The 14,648-nt window shown below is 41.4% G+C and overlaps 2 protein-coding genes across 2 annotated transcripts; both read right to left on the bottom strand.

The window, feature by feature from the left end:
* Window positions 1-1,567: 1,567 nt before the first annotated feature.
* Window positions 1,568-5,116, bottom strand: LOC309716821 (uncharacterized protein). The gene is made up of 5 exons (XM_082550881.1): window positions 5,010-5,116; window positions 3,938-4,195; window positions 3,128-3,415; window positions 2,765-3,040; window positions 1,568-2,683 (listed from the first exon to the last, which is right to left on the bottom strand). Exons 1-5 carry the CDS (start codon window positions 5,065-5,067, stop codon window positions 2,562-2,564), a joined length of 1,002 nt encoding a protein of 333 aa, XP_082407007.1. The 5' UTR covers window positions 5,068-5,116; the 3' UTR covers window positions 1,568-2,561.
* Window positions 5,117-12,424: 7,308 nt separating this feature from the next.
* LOC309718045 (uncharacterized protein) lies at window positions 12,425-13,395 on the bottom strand. The gene is made up of 4 exons (XM_082552991.1): window positions 13,248-13,395; window positions 13,050-13,148; window positions 12,807-12,945; window positions 12,425-12,675 (listed from the first exon to the last, which is right to left on the bottom strand). Exons 1-4 carry the CDS (start codon window positions 13,330-13,332, stop codon window positions 12,459-12,461), a joined length of 540 nt encoding a protein of 179 aa, XP_082409117.1. The 5' UTR covers window positions 13,333-13,395; the 3' UTR covers window positions 12,425-12,458.
* Window positions 13,396-14,648: the final 1,253 nt, after the last annotated feature.

Raw genomic sequence — 14,648 nt, 5'->3', positions numbered from 1 at the left:
GTTACAACTAACCCAGACTATGGGGTTAATTGTAACATTTCACTCTTTGTGTTTGAGACCATACCATGCAATGGGTAATTGTGCTGCAGAGAAAATAGCTGCACTATTTAATAGCAGAGACATGTAAATACTTTGCATTACATTTTGAATCCACTACCTTAAACGAGCTCCAATTTACAGACAGAAATGTCAAAAATGTTACAACTATCCCCGGTCTCCCCTACAACTGAGTAAAAATACAACTTTGTCAGAAAAGAGTATTACACTTGGTGTTATTGCACATGTGTGGGTTTGTGTGTTTGATCAGCTGCAAAAGTCTTTGTTGTGGAGTCTGACAGCAGTGGGGAAGAAAGACCTGCGAAATCTCTCCGTCCCACACCGTGGGTGCCGCAGTCTCCCACTGAAGGAGCTGCTCAGTGCTGTCACAGTCTCCTGCATGGGGTGGGAGATGTTGTCCAACAGGGATGACAACTTAGCCACCATTCTCCTGTCACTCACCACCTCCACTGGGTCCAGAGGGCATCCTAGAACAGAGCTGGCCCTGCGGCTCAACCTGTTCAGTCTCTTCCTGTCCCCGGCAGAGATCTTGCCACCTCAGCAGACTACACCGTAAAAGATGGAGTTGTGGGAGAAGTCTGCAGTGTAGATGGTGAAGACAAACAGAGCCAGAACCGTTCCCTGTGGGGCAAAAGTATTCAGCCCCCTTGAACTTTTCCACATTTTGTCACATTACAACCACAAACATGAATCAATTTTATTGGAATTCCACGTGAAAGACCAACACAAAGTGGTGTACACGTGAGAAGTGGAACGAAAATCATACACGATTCCAAACATTTTTTTACAAATCAATAACTGCAAAGTGGGGTGTGCGTAATTATTCAGCCCCCTGAGTCAATACTTTGTAGAACCACCTTTGGCTGCAATTACAGCTGGCAGTCTTTTAGGGTATGTCTCTACCAGCTTTGCATATCTACAGACTGAAATCCTTGCCCGTTCTTCTTTGCAAAACAGCTCCAGCTCAGTCAGATTAGATGGACAGCGTTTGTGAACAGCAGTTTTCAGATCTTGCCACAGATTCTCGATTGGATTTAGATCTGGGCCAGTCTAACACATGGATATGTTTTGTTTTAAACCACTCCATTGTTGCCCTGGCTTTATGTTTAGGGTCGTTGTCCTGCTGGAAGGTGAACCTCCGCCCCAGCCTCAAGTCTTTTGCAGACTCCAAGAGGTTTTCTTCCAAGACTGCCCTGTATTTGGCTCCATCCATCTTCCCATCAACTCTGACCAGCTTCCCTGTCCCTGCTGAAGAGAAGCACCCCCAGAGCATGATGCTGCCACCACCATATTTGACAGTGGGGATGGTGTGTTCAGAGTGATGTGCAGCGTTAGTTTTCCGCCACACATAGCGTTTTGCATTTTGGCCACAAAGTTCCATTTTGGTCCATTTTGGAATTAATCTTTTTTTGAATATCTTTTTGTTTCAATAATTTAAAAGAGAAAGTACATAACAGACATAACATAAAACACCAACCTACATTTTCTAGTTTATAATTAAACACAGGATATATATACATATACTACAGAGATTGCAGCATTTCAACTGAAACTACAATGAGGTTAACATGCAAATGTTGGTTTCTTTTACAACAAAATGAAAGCAGATGTTTTAGTTTCATTTTTCCCACCTATTCTTACGCCTGACAAAGCAACTGAGATATGACAAAAGAAGAAAAGAGAAAAACAAAGGTAAAAACCTCAGTCGCTCTCAGTTTGCTTAGTGTGGTTGTCTTCTCTGCATTAATTGTTCACTTTCAAAGGAACATGAAACAGATTGTTGAATCACTGACCACATGCGCAGAATTGACGTCACACAATTTGTTTATCAAGCTGACTTTACAAAAGTAATTTTTCACTGAAGGAGTTACATCCCAGTGAAAGAATTTTTAATAAATCTTGAGGTTTGTTTTTGAAAAAGACAAAACAGTCAGAGTACTTATTGCAATATCATTCACAGAAATATTTTACATTTTATGTTCCACTGTCCTTGAAATCCAGTTCTTCTGTGTTGTTAGTGACACCTTGTGGTTAAATTAAATTAATTACAGTGTACGTTTTAATTACAAATGGCTTGTAATTAAAACGTACACTATAAAGGAGCATAAAGAAAATCATGTGTCAACTTTAATTGTTAAATAGGAATCAACTCCAACTGTGACTTAATGCACATAATTTATTTTTCATATGCGAGTTCAGATGTTTTACAAAAATTCATAAGAAAAAACACTGCTTCTACTTTTCTAACATTTGACATCACATATGTTTCTTTTGCACAAATAATAATAAACAGAATAAGCTGCTGCAGAAATAAATAGCGTGGAAAATATTCACACTAAAACCCCCAAATCAAATTTATGTTGTTTTTCTCTGGAGTGTAAGTCTGAGTTGAAAAGTTTTGTAGATATCAGCTGCATTTAGTTGTAGTAACTATTCTATGATAATCCATGGTGTAGTCATGTGTTTATTTGGGCATAAAGCTGATACTGGGGTGAACTGTCTCTTTAAAGTGAATATAAGTATACTGTTTCTAGAGCCCAACCCAAGAGGACCCACATTCCCAGACTGAGGATTCCTGCAAAAAGTCCACTAAGCTGCATCGCCTCCGATCCAGAGATTGGGATATCTGTTGAGAGAAAAAGAAAGTAATTGAAATTGATTTAGCAATAAGAATAGAAACAAGCAAGTGCTAAAAAGTTGTGCGTACCTTTAACTTTTACCATCTTGGTGGCCTCAGCAGAACGTCCAGCAGCTTTATTCTCTGCAATGCAGGTGAAATTTTGAAAAGTCCCAGGTAGTGAAGGAGTCCACCTGACCTCATTTTTATGAACTGAAAAGTAGGTTCCAACAGGGAAACCTCCCCTGAACTCCCACCTGACGGTGCATTCCACATTTAAGGTGCAGCTAGTCAGGCAGGTGAACTCACTTAACTGACCAGGAAACACAGTGTCAGGTCCGCTAATGCTGACGTTCCACTGATCATCTGCAAAAGATTAGAAAGCTTGTTGCAGTTATGACAAAACACAGCCTTTCTTGTTCTGGTTTAACCTCTCTGTATCCTTGTACTTACAGCTGAGTAGATAGCCCAGGCTGACAACTGTTGTCTGTGATGTAGGCAGATACGTTTGACACTGGTAGAAACCAGCATCAGAGGGCAGCAGGGAGTCAAAATGAAGTGTGAGGTTGTTTTGCTGAAGCCACATATTTTCACGCAGGGTCACCTCTTGTCCATCTTTATACCAGACCAGGTCTGATAGACCTTGTGGATCACCAAATCTGGCATCATGGCAGATGAGATTTAATGACTGGTTGAGAGATGGTACAGTGTTCAGCGGACTGACTTGTACAGATATTTGATCTGTACAAAAAGAAAAAATACATTTTTAATTCATAAAGTGAGAATAATAATATGGGCAGTAGTGTTAAGCCACACCTCTTAATCTTTGCATTCAGTTGTCCCAGGTGTGTAAAGTCAAGCACCTAGCCATGCAGTCTGCCTTTACAAATATTTGTGAAAGAATGTGTTGTTCTATAAATATCACTGAATTTGAATGAGATGTAATAACATGTCACCATTGATAAAAATCAGCATGTGGAATTTCCTTCCTCTTAGATATTCCCTCCTGACTCAATAACTGCAGTTTTAAACCTCCTTTGGCATTAGCATCAGCTGAAAAACTGCGTGCCCAGGGCCTCATGACAGGGTAGGTGTAATCTGTAGATAGCAAAGTAGTTTTGTCCATGTAGTGTGTCCTAATTATGTGTAACTCATACACTCACCTTGTTCCTGTCATCAAGGCAAACATTTTAGAAGTACAGAATAAAAGGTACCTTTGTTACTTTCCACTATTTAATGTGACATTTAACTTGATGTACTCACTTGTAATTTCTACAATGGTGTCAGTACTTGTGTAGACTCCTGTTTGTGGATTGAAGACAGTGCAGTGCAGTTTCACTGTATCATCCAGTCCATCTGGTGTCCAAGTTAATGTGCTCCCGTTGACTGTGCTGGCCTTAAAGGACCAGGTGTAGATGCAGTTTGGAAAACAATTAGATGAGCATGTGAAAGTAGTGGGGGAACCAGCTGTCACCCTGCCAGTCCAAGAAATCTGCACCTTGGTCCCCAAACCTGGTAAACCTGAGGGACAGAGCAGTCAGGATGGCTGTAACACATACCAGTAAAAGCCACTCTGTGTCAATACTGGTACAATACTGGTTAAAAGCACAAAATAACTCAATCTGAGAATTAAATAATATATAATCCATTACTCCATAATGGATATCTATCTGCATAAGTATCAGTTAACTAAACAGGAGTTCAGACGTGTGTCCAGACAAACTTAAGTGTGAGAAAAAGATGATGTAAGACATATATTAGAATCAGCAGGTACTCAAAGCTGTCAAGTGTAGTTCTTAACCTACATGTACGTGGTAGAAGGAAAGACAGTATTCAAACATCTTTTCTAAGAGCACAAAAAAGTTCTGCTGCTTCCACAGATGTATGGTCAAATATAAACTTTGCTAACATACAAATAATAACTATAATAATAGTTAATAATAATAATAATAACTGTCTTTCAGCAGTCACTTAAATGAATTAACGTAGTCAGCCGATCTGAGTGACTGAGGAAGGCTGTTGCACAGTTTGGGCACAACAACAACAAAAATAGGATCACATAATATAGAGAAAAACCTACTTTTCAATCCTTACTCAGTTAATTCATTCCATGTATATCACGAGGAAAAATCTTTACACTCAGAAGATGTAGGGATAAATGTGATAAACATCTGCTAAAATAAAACCTGAATCAAAGCACAGAGACCTGTATTCTTGAGCCTCTTATTAACTGTTGTTTCACTTACTTTGTTACTATTGTCATTCATGTTGATAGTCAGCATTTAAAAGAATAATAATAGAGTAATAACAGTGAACACAAATTAAATGTTCTCACCCATAAATGCCACCAGCAGAAGACTCTTCCAACAGGATGTCACAGTAACACTCGCCATGTTTGACTCTGCTGTAGGGTTGCTTTACCTTCTTTGTTTTTATAACAGCTGTGAGTTACTGGGAGGAAGTTTTAAATCATTTACTAAATCTGTTAAAACAGTGCAGATTACAGTCACACTTTGATTTCACAACTGATGTTGTTTAATACTGGAATTCACGTGATGATGAAATCAGCAGAAGGTGGAAATTCCCTGAAACAAGTGAGGAAGTGGTCAAATAGAGTTCAAAGAATAGGTTAGATTCTGTTGTTGTTGTTTGCATGTGTTATTTTTTTGTTTGGTTTTTATTTGTATTAATGCATGGACTAGTCAAAAGCTGCGTGAAATTGAAGATGTTTATAGTGCACTCCTCAAAGCACTAGATGGCACTGTCTCACAGGAGTCTTTTAATTCTGGTTCCTTCTTCTCTAAATAACCTCTGCATTAAAAATATTCACCAAGAATTACCTGGACCTTTTGGTTTATCTCAACAAGCCTGCAGATGGGTAGTGACACAATAATGCAACATCCAACTATATATTTCTGCTCTCAGCTAATATTATGTTTATCTTATCTTTTGTAACCGTCGTGAATCTAAAACATTGGTCTTGTGACTGACACTTTGAACCTGATTACATAGAAGATAGAGTATGAATTATGAAATATACCTAATTTAACTTCTGATGGCAGCACAATGATAAGCTTTTTATTATGTCAGATGTTTTCTGACACTAGTAGATGAGTCTTCCCTGCTGTCACACACTAAGATAATTCAGTAATTATCATTGCTCAGAGAGGTGGGGCTTTTGAAACAAGGGCAAAGACAAGCAGTAAAAGTTGCTGTCAGTCTATTACTGGTATAAGTACAATAGAAAAAACCATTGTAATCTATGCCATGTAGACAGTACTGTGCAAACATCTTGAGTCATCCCTCACGTCTTTATATTTTGTTTCCAAAGAAGTCAAACTGTCTTGTCCTTTTTTAAAAAGTGGTCTTGGTCCAGGCTTTCTGAAAGTCTTTTAGAGCTCTTCAATTCTTGTGCCTGACCTTTTTTTTAAAGGAGTGTTTACTTTTTAATCCACCGAATTAAAAACCATTCAGCATTACGAGGCACCTAACTCAAGCTGTCTACACTTAGCAAAGAACCAATCAGAAATTCTACTTTTACCCCCTCTGGGGGCGAGGGTACCTGGACCTGGAGTATGTTTGGGGAGTGTGATTGTGTGTACATGTCCATTTATGTCAGCCCTTACGTTGGGTGAGTGCTGAGTGTTTGTATATGTGTGCATAAGGGTGGGAACGCATGTTTGTGTCTGTGTGTGCCTGTTTGTCTGTGTCTATATGTCAGGTCGGGTCTTAGACTCCACCTCTCTGGGAACTCCCAGGCCCTCCAAGGCCTATCTCCCCTCACCACACTCCCTGCCGGTGACTGATGCCCTCAGGGGTCGGTGCATTGGTGGTTCTTGGTGTCCGGGGCTGGGCGCTCAGGTATGTACCGGCTCACTCCCGGTGGCTACCTGGCGGGGCCTGGCGCCTGTTTCTCGGTCAGGCCTCCTCCGGGGTGCGGGGGGCCCTCGGGCCTCCGGCCTCTGGGCCTGCGGCTCGGTTCACTCTGGCACAGCTGGCTGCCGGCAGAGCCGGCGGGCACGCCGGTGCAGCCCCCTCTAGCTTCTGCTCGGTGGCTACTGGGTGACGCCTCGTCTGGGGATCCTCAGCCCTTCCCATGAGGGTGGCACGGATGCCCCTCCGGTGGTCCTCCTTGGGCTCTCGCACTCTGGGGCCTCTGGATGTCTGGGGCCTGGATCTCCTCCATGCCTGCTTCATGCCCTGGGGGACGGGGCTATGGCTCGCTACATCCTATTGCAGACCATTACATGTGGAAACCATTTGAATACAAGCGCGCTGATCCACACAGGTATGCACACAGGTGTTCACTGCTCGTAGACTTAAATTACACCTTTCTTGGCTGCTACTTCAAAGCACATTGTGCGCTGTCTGTCCTGTGTGCTGCACAACAACATTGAATTTTTAGTATTTACTGCTGTTTGCACTTAGCTAGATTAATGCGATGGTGTTGTGTTTAGTATGTTGCTTTGGTTTTTTTGTTTTTTGTTTTTTGGGGTTTTTTTTGCTTGTTTTCTATTCTTCTCCTCTCAACAGGTGATCCAGGAGATTTTTTTTCTCCCCCCTTTCTCACTGTCCCTCTCCCCTTCTGTTTTTCTTTTCCTTCCTCTTTCTCTCTCCCTTTCCTATCCCTCACTCATGTCTGTCCTGTCTGTAACATCTGAAAATAAAATATAATAAATAATAAAAACAAAGGTCGATCAAATGGACCAATACGGCAATGCCACGATGATCCATTTGGCAAAGTAAATCCTTTGGGTATCCTTGTTGGTCTTCAGACAACAATTCTGATGGCTAAAGAACCAAATGGGACAGGCAAAAAAAAAAAAAAAGAGAAATTCTACTTTTAGACACTTAGTCACAAACCCATAATTTCTTCCCAGTTCTTTAGTTGAATCTAGGAAAAATGTCAAAAATAACAAGTTTTACAATCAGAACATCACAAAGGCAGATATCTAACACTGACTTTCAGGCATGAAGAAGCTACAGTAATATTATTCAATGAAGACCTGACAGCACAAGTCTGGAAAAGTACCACAACCACAACAAAATACTTCCAAAATGTAAGGCAATGGTTGAGAAGTCAGTGGAATGGTAGGGATAAGATCCAAGCCTTCAATACATACATCCTAATGGTCAGAGCTGGGCACAGAAGAGGATATATGTCACTGATGTCAACACACAAAAACTCCTCACAATGGAGCTGGACACAACTGGGGTGTCCAGCTGAAGTCCAGCACCTTGAGGCTCTATGATCAGGATGATGGAGAAGTTCTTAGAGAAGTTCATCTGGTTCCCTGAGAATTTTTCTCCAAAAGTACTTTAGGTGGCTGAAGGCAAATGGTGATGAGGAACATGAGGAGAAACAATCATGGATGATCAAGTCCCTGGATATGATGTACCAATGATAACATAGGATGTAGCTGACATCAGGAAATCCAAGCAGTGGCTAAAAAAGATTGGCCTAAAGGACAGCACAGAGGCACTAATCACGGCAGCACAATGATGGGCCCTAAGCACCAGACCCATGGAGGCAGGAGTATAACACAACTGACAGAACTGAATAGGCTGACTGTGCAAAGATGTCCTGGAGACTATCCAGCACATTGTAGTGGGATGTGGGTCCACAGTGGTACCAGAGGTAAAAGGAATACTGTGAGCTGTGACCATTAAACTTGAGGGACTAGCTCCAGCAGATTCCAGGCACAACGTCAGAGGTCTCTATTCAGAAGAGCACAAGAAAAGCTGAGTCATCCATTTTAGAAAACTTTCCAAAAGAACATCTCTGAGTCTGTTTGCTTGGTGAACTGTCACTTTTGCCTTGACAGTATATATTTGGCAATGTGGTTAGTAAATTTAGCAGGCTTTGTCACAACACATTACCGGTACTTTTGGTACAGTGTTATCTTATTGCATTGTTGTGATAACAGGTCGGATAACCGGAATATAATTTATTGGCTGAACTTTGAATTTATTGCTGCAGTTTCATGCTGTGTCATTCCTCTAAATCTTGCATTGTTTGGCTACAACCTTATGTTGAGTGTATATCAAATACACTAACATCAGAAAAACAAAAAAGCATAAAAATTTAGCAATATACCTGAACTACATCCTTCTAAGTTCTTTTTGCAAGAGGGAGAGTAACATGTTTTCTTTCATTTCCTCCTCTCTGGGTGTTACCACAGATATGCTTTATGATTGCTGCATTTCTTTTTATTGTCATTTCAACCATACAGTGGTACAGTACAGAGTGAAATGAGACAGCGTTCCTCCGAGACCCTGGTGCTACATGTGACATATAACGGACAAACACAGGACAGGACAAAAAAAAAAAAAAAAAACCCAAACAAACAAGCGAACATCATGTCTTTTAATAAAATGATTGTACATGTGTCATGGTCCCGAGTCTGACGACTCAGTGTTTTGTGTTTCCTTATAATATTCTATGTTCTTGTTTATTCTGGTTATGTCTTTCATTAAGATTTGCCATTTGTTAGGTTTCTGTTCTGGGCCTGCCCTGGTCCCACTTCTCTGTGTTCCCTCTGTCTGTCCATGATGTCACAGTGTCTCCTCGTGAATCTGTCTGTTAAGTTCAGTGTCTAGTCTGGATCGTGTGTGTGTTGTGCATTTCCTGTTTTACTTTGAAGGTGCATGTCTTATGTGAATGTGTCCCCACGGTCTCATCATTTCTGATTACTCCCAGCTGTGCTCTCCTTCTGTGCCTCATTCCCTCGTTATCCCTCTGTGTATTTAAGCCTTGTGTTTGCCTTTGCAAGTTGCTGGTCTGTGTGTGTTGTTTCCTTTGTATCACCCTAAGGGTTTTGACTTCATTTCCATGTGTTTAGGCTTTCCCAGTTTTAGTTTATTTCTTAGTTCCTGTCCTTGCCATCTCCACTCTCATATCAACCTCTGCCTGCACTTGGGTCCTTACTTCACCTCCACACGCCTGCCATCGCAGCCTTGACAACATGTATACAACGTTACACTGCCAGTTAAACAAAAGAGCCAAATGTTTGCTTAAATTCCTTATTGCGTATAATATACACACCGTATAGTATACACACCCCCATCACCATCAACGGCGCTGCTGTGGAGAGAGTGAGCAGCTTCCGGTTCCTTGGTGTACATCTGGCTGAGGATCTTACGTGGTCAGTACACACAAACAAAACAGTGAAGAAGGCGCAGCAGCGCCTCTTCTTTGTCAGGAGACTGAAAAGATTCGGCATGAGCCCCCGCATCCTCAGGACCTTCTATCACTGTGCCATTGAGAGCATCCTCACTGGATGCATCACCACCTGGTATGGCAACAGCACCGCCTACAACTGCAAAGCTCTCCAGCGAGTAGTGCGGTGCTCTGAACGGATAATTGGAGGTGAGCTTCCCTCCCTCCAAGACATCTACAGGAAGCGGTGCCTGAGGAAAGCGGGGAGGATCATCAAGGACTCCAGTCACCCCAGCCATAAACTGTTCAGACTACTTCCATCAGGAAGGAGGTTCTGCAGCATCCGGTCCCGTACCAGCAGACTGAGAGACAGCTTTTTCCATCAGGCCATCAGACTGCTGAACACTTCATAGACACCTCAGCTTCACTACTGGAACTTCAACATTATGCACTACACACTGTACAGTAATGCCGCTGTTTTGCACATATTCAACTCTGTATATTTATATATTTATTATTGTTTACTCTATTTAATTTGTAAAATATGTGTACACACACACACACACGTAGGAAAATATTTAGTATACACATCCAGAAATGCATATACTATTATATATTGTACATATATTTATTAGTTTCAGATGTAGCCATTCTTGTATTTTGCTTGTTTACATTATTGTATTTTGCACAACTCTGTTGCTTGTGAAGCTCGCACACAAGAATTTCACTCACATGTGCTGTACCAATGTACCTGCACATGTGATGTGACAATAAAAGTGATTTGATTTGATTTGATTTAAAGCTAAATTATTGAAAAAAAAAAAAAGAATAACTCATAACAATATTAATAATCATAATAATAATAATAGTCACAGTCAGTCAGTTACTTTATGGTTTATTTTTTAAAGGGATAACAATTCTACATGCAACAAGCCACCCACCACAGTATTTATAACATTTCACTGTTATGCTGATGTTTCTCAAATTTATTTTCCTCTTAAAAAGAATTCTACAGACTCTCTGAAGGTTTTGCTAGACTGCCTTGATGACATTAAATCGTGGTTTGCATTACATTTTTTGAATGTAAACGACCAAAAAACTGACCCTGGTCCTCTGGAAAAGTCCAGGGCCCGTATCCCTAAAGAATCTTTGTGCAAAAAGTGGCTCCTAGCGGCCAAATTCTAAGAAAATTCTCAGAGTCATTACGTTTTCTTAGAATTTCCCCTAAAAGTGACACGACAATCCCAGTTAATATAAAAGCTATTCCTCAAGATCCCTAGCGCTTAAAAGGGCTCCTAAGGCGAGATCTGCTAAGAGCAGGGAAGAGGACTTTTAGTGGCTTAGGAGTTCCCCTAAGCAGCTGCACAAAATGGCCAACAGAAGAGGCAGGAGAAATGTCCTGCAAACACTGGATGACAGGGAATTATTGAGACGCTACAGATTGGATCGTGCAGGAATCATGTTTGTGGTGGATCTCCTTAGAGATGCAATTACTTCACCAACTCGACGCCACAACGCTATTACACCGGAGACGAAAGTAATCACAACCCTGAGGTATTTGGCAACCGGGAAAATGCAACAATACAGCAGTGATGACTTGGGTCTGTCCCAATCCTCCGTCAGCAGAGTCATCACCCAAACAATCTGACAGCTTTGTCACAACCTAATATTGTGACACAATTTGTTTCATTCCCGCTGGATGCCCGCACTTTACACACACATAAAAGGGCATTTATGGACATTGCAGGAGTCCCTGGTGTTGTGGGTGTAATTGATGGAACACATGTGAGAATAATTGCGCCATCAGGGGACGAGGCTGTCTTGGTTAACAGGAGGAATTTCCACAGCATCAATGTGCAAATAGTGTTCAATGGGGCCTGTAAGAGTTTGGACATTGTGGCTAAATGGCCAGGCTCCACACATGATGCGAGAATGCTCTCCGAGAGTGGCATCAGACATCTTTCTGAGAGACGCTATGTGCCAGCTAATTGCCACTTGTTAGGGGACAGTGGCTACCCATGCAAACCATGGCTCCTACACCTTACCTCCAGCCACGCCAAGGGCCCCAACTAAACTATAACAGGTAAGCCAAACAATACAAAAATCATGGAAATGAAATGCAAGCAATATGTTAGAGCATCCAAGTAGTGCAATATTTCCATCAAAAAATTAAAGGTCTCTGTATTCTATTGTAGGGCCCACAAGACAACAAGAGCGGTGGTGGAGCGTGGCATAGGCCAGCTTAAGAGGTGCTTTCATGTTCTCCACGGAGAGGTGCGGCTGAGGTCTGAAAAAGTCAGCAAAGTCATCATAGCCTGTGCAATATTACACAATATTTGCAAGGTTAGACAGATTGCAGAACCTCTGGAGGATGGCGATGAAGACAACGATGAGGATGGTGGTGAAGAAGATATTTACATTCCACAGGGGAACCTAGCCCAGAGTGGACTGCCTTACAGGGCAAACTTCACAAATTTACGTTTCAGGCAAGCTGTAGCCCCATGTCTTTTGAGAACTTGTGATGGTATTAAGAACTACCACAGTTTTACTGCACATCACCTGCAATTGTTAAATGCAAGACACAGAACACAATCTGTAAATGGTTTATTTTTTAGGTGTTCAATTTTAAGGCGGTAGTACTCCTCCTGAAGGGAAAGGACTTTTTTTTTGTTGTTCAAACACATCAATTGTGAGTTGCAATCTACTCTCCTGCAGGGATGCTGACGGAGCAGGTGCTGCGGATGGGAATGGTGTTTGATCCGCCGGGCTATCCTGAGTAGCAGCTGCAGATGGCAATCTCATCGGCAAACTTGATGGGCCCGGTTCTTGTGATGGCTCCATGCTACAGAAATACATAGGCCTAGTTTAATTATTGTTTTGATTAAATTAATTTAATACAATGAGCATGGGTAACACATGAAATGGCTTCTGCAATGAATAAACACTGTAGATATGAATAACCCTGTGTCCTACCTTTGCTGCACTTCAAGGGCCTGCATCATTGATGTGTCAATGCCTGTTGGCAGCCCGGTGACACTGACCTCAGAGTGTCCCAGGACTTGAAAGACAGTGTCGGCCACCTGGGACAGCCGCTTTGCAGGTGGTCCACCCCCTAGAAAGAAACAGTCAATGAACACAGTATTTAGGTATGTAAATTAACATTGCCAGCAGGAGCAAGTTGCCAGATTATGTGGTAGGCTATAATATTTTGCTCACCTGTGAGTGAGGATTCCCACTTGTGTGCTGCAATCTCATCTTTTGCCTTGGACTGCAGCACATACCACCTTTTCTCACAATCGTCGCCTGTCCGCACCACTAGTGGAAAAGAGGCATTGATTGTTTGGGATATTGTGTCCCAGGCACGCCTCTTGCCTTGGCTAGTGACAGTTGGGCCAAATTTTCCTCGTAACATACCTTGATGTTCGTTCACCAACGGGGCCAGCAACAACCCTTGCTCCTCAGTCCAGTTCGGCTTGCGAGTCCTTTTTTTTTTCTCCATTTTTTGTGTTTGTAGGATATTTGTTAACAAGCCTTTATAAATAGACCAGCCAGCAATCACAGACATTGATAAAAGCTGAGCCGTGTTACCCTCGTTAAGACCACACTGGACTTGTAACATTGTGATTTCTACTTCATTAAGGACAGCCCCTTGAGATAGGCCATCTTGTTTTCAATGGGGTCCATTTGGGAGTGAAAGTACAAAATATGCCAGCTAGGATATTAATATGAGCAAATGAGACACGAATCATTATTTGAACAGGGTGTAATGAGTTTAAGTTTTCACATATTTTAGATTCTAATGTTAGGCTATAACCCCTACAGCTTACTATTCATTTTCCAGATATTTTCTTGAATGTGAAATATTATTCACAATTACAGTCAGCATAAGATTAGAGTGTATAATTATGTTTATTGATTTGAGGGTACATCCTTTGCTCATTATCACCAAAAGCTCATTTCCATCAAACTTGTAGGATCAACCAATCACGGCTTTTGAAATGATAACTCATACCTAGCAATGGGGTCAACCACACCTCCTCACTAAGATAGGATTTTTCCATCCATTCCTTGCTCAGAGTTCACTGAAAATGTTCTGGAATCACTTCTAAGCTAAAACTCCTGGCAAGGAATTTTTAGGTTAAGTTAGGAGCTCTCTGAGAGGATTCTCAGAATCTTTAGGGATATGGGCCCAGAACTCCCTTTGCAAAGAATCTGGGATTGTTCTTTGATAGCAGTTTTTCATTTGAGAAACAAATAAATTCTGTAGTAAAAGCCAGCTTCTTCCAGCTCAGGGCCCTTGCAAAAACTAAGAACAATTAGTCAGTTGCTCACTTCGAGAAAGTGATACATGCATTTATTTCATCCAGGCTTGACTACTGTAATGGTCTTTATTTTGGTATCAGCCATCCTCTGCTCTCTCATCTTCAGCTAGTTCAAAATGCTGCAGCCTGACTCTTGACAGGCACTCGTAAACATGACCATATTTCTCCAGTCTTGGCTCATTTAAACTGGCTTTCAGTGCGTTGTAGAATTGATTTTAAGATTTCATTGCTTGTTTTTAAATCTCTAAATGGATTAGCTCCATCATACGTCTGATCTGTTAACTAAAAATACTCCAAATAGAACTCTCACGTCAGCTGATAAGTTGTTTCTAGTTGTCCCTAGAAGCAGGCTAAAAAACAGATGTTAGTGGTTGTAAAATAATCTGAAGTCACACAGTCTGTGCTCCAGAGTGAAGGTCTGTTGGCCAACAACAGGATAATGTGACATGCTTAAAAAATTTGATGCAGTTTTACTGAAAAACTTTAAATGATG

Source organism: Aulonocara stuartgranti (assembly GCF_965226115.1).
Source record: "Aulonocara stuartgranti genome assembly, chromosome: 11".
In the NCBI taxonomy this organism is placed as follows: Eukaryota; Metazoa; Chordata; class Actinopteri; order Cichliformes; family Cichlidae; genus Aulonocara; species Aulonocara stuartgranti.
Note: the sequence above shows the minus strand (reverse complement) of the source record. Positions and strands in the feature narration are given on the sequence as shown.

Bases quoted from the DNA above. Each gene is read 5' to 3' on its own strand.
- LOC309718045 (XM_082552991.1), bottom strand. From the start codon at position 13,332: ATGGAGAAAAAAAAAAGGACTCGCAAGCCGAACTGGACTGAGGAGCAA. The intron at 12,946-13,049 runs GTGAGCAAAATA...GTTTCTTTCTAG, and splicing joins GTGGGAATCCTCACTCACAG to GGGGTGGACCACCTGCAAAG. The intron at 12,676-12,806 runs GTAGGACACAGG...GTATTTCTGTAG, and splicing joins GCCCTTGAAGTGCAGCAAAG to CATGGAGCCATCACAAGAAC.
- LOC309716821 (XM_082550881.1), bottom strand. From the start codon at position 5,067: ATGGCGAGTGTTACTGTGACATCCTGTTGGAAGAGTCTTCTGCTGGTG. The intron at 4,196-5,009 runs GTGAGAACATTT...TCTGTCCCTCAG, and splicing joins TCTGCTGGTGGCATTTATGG to GTTTACCAGGTTTGGGGACC. The intron at 3,416-3,937 runs GTGAGTACATCA...CTTTTTGTACAG, and splicing joins CACCATTGTAGAAATTACAA to ATCAAATATCTGTACAAGTC.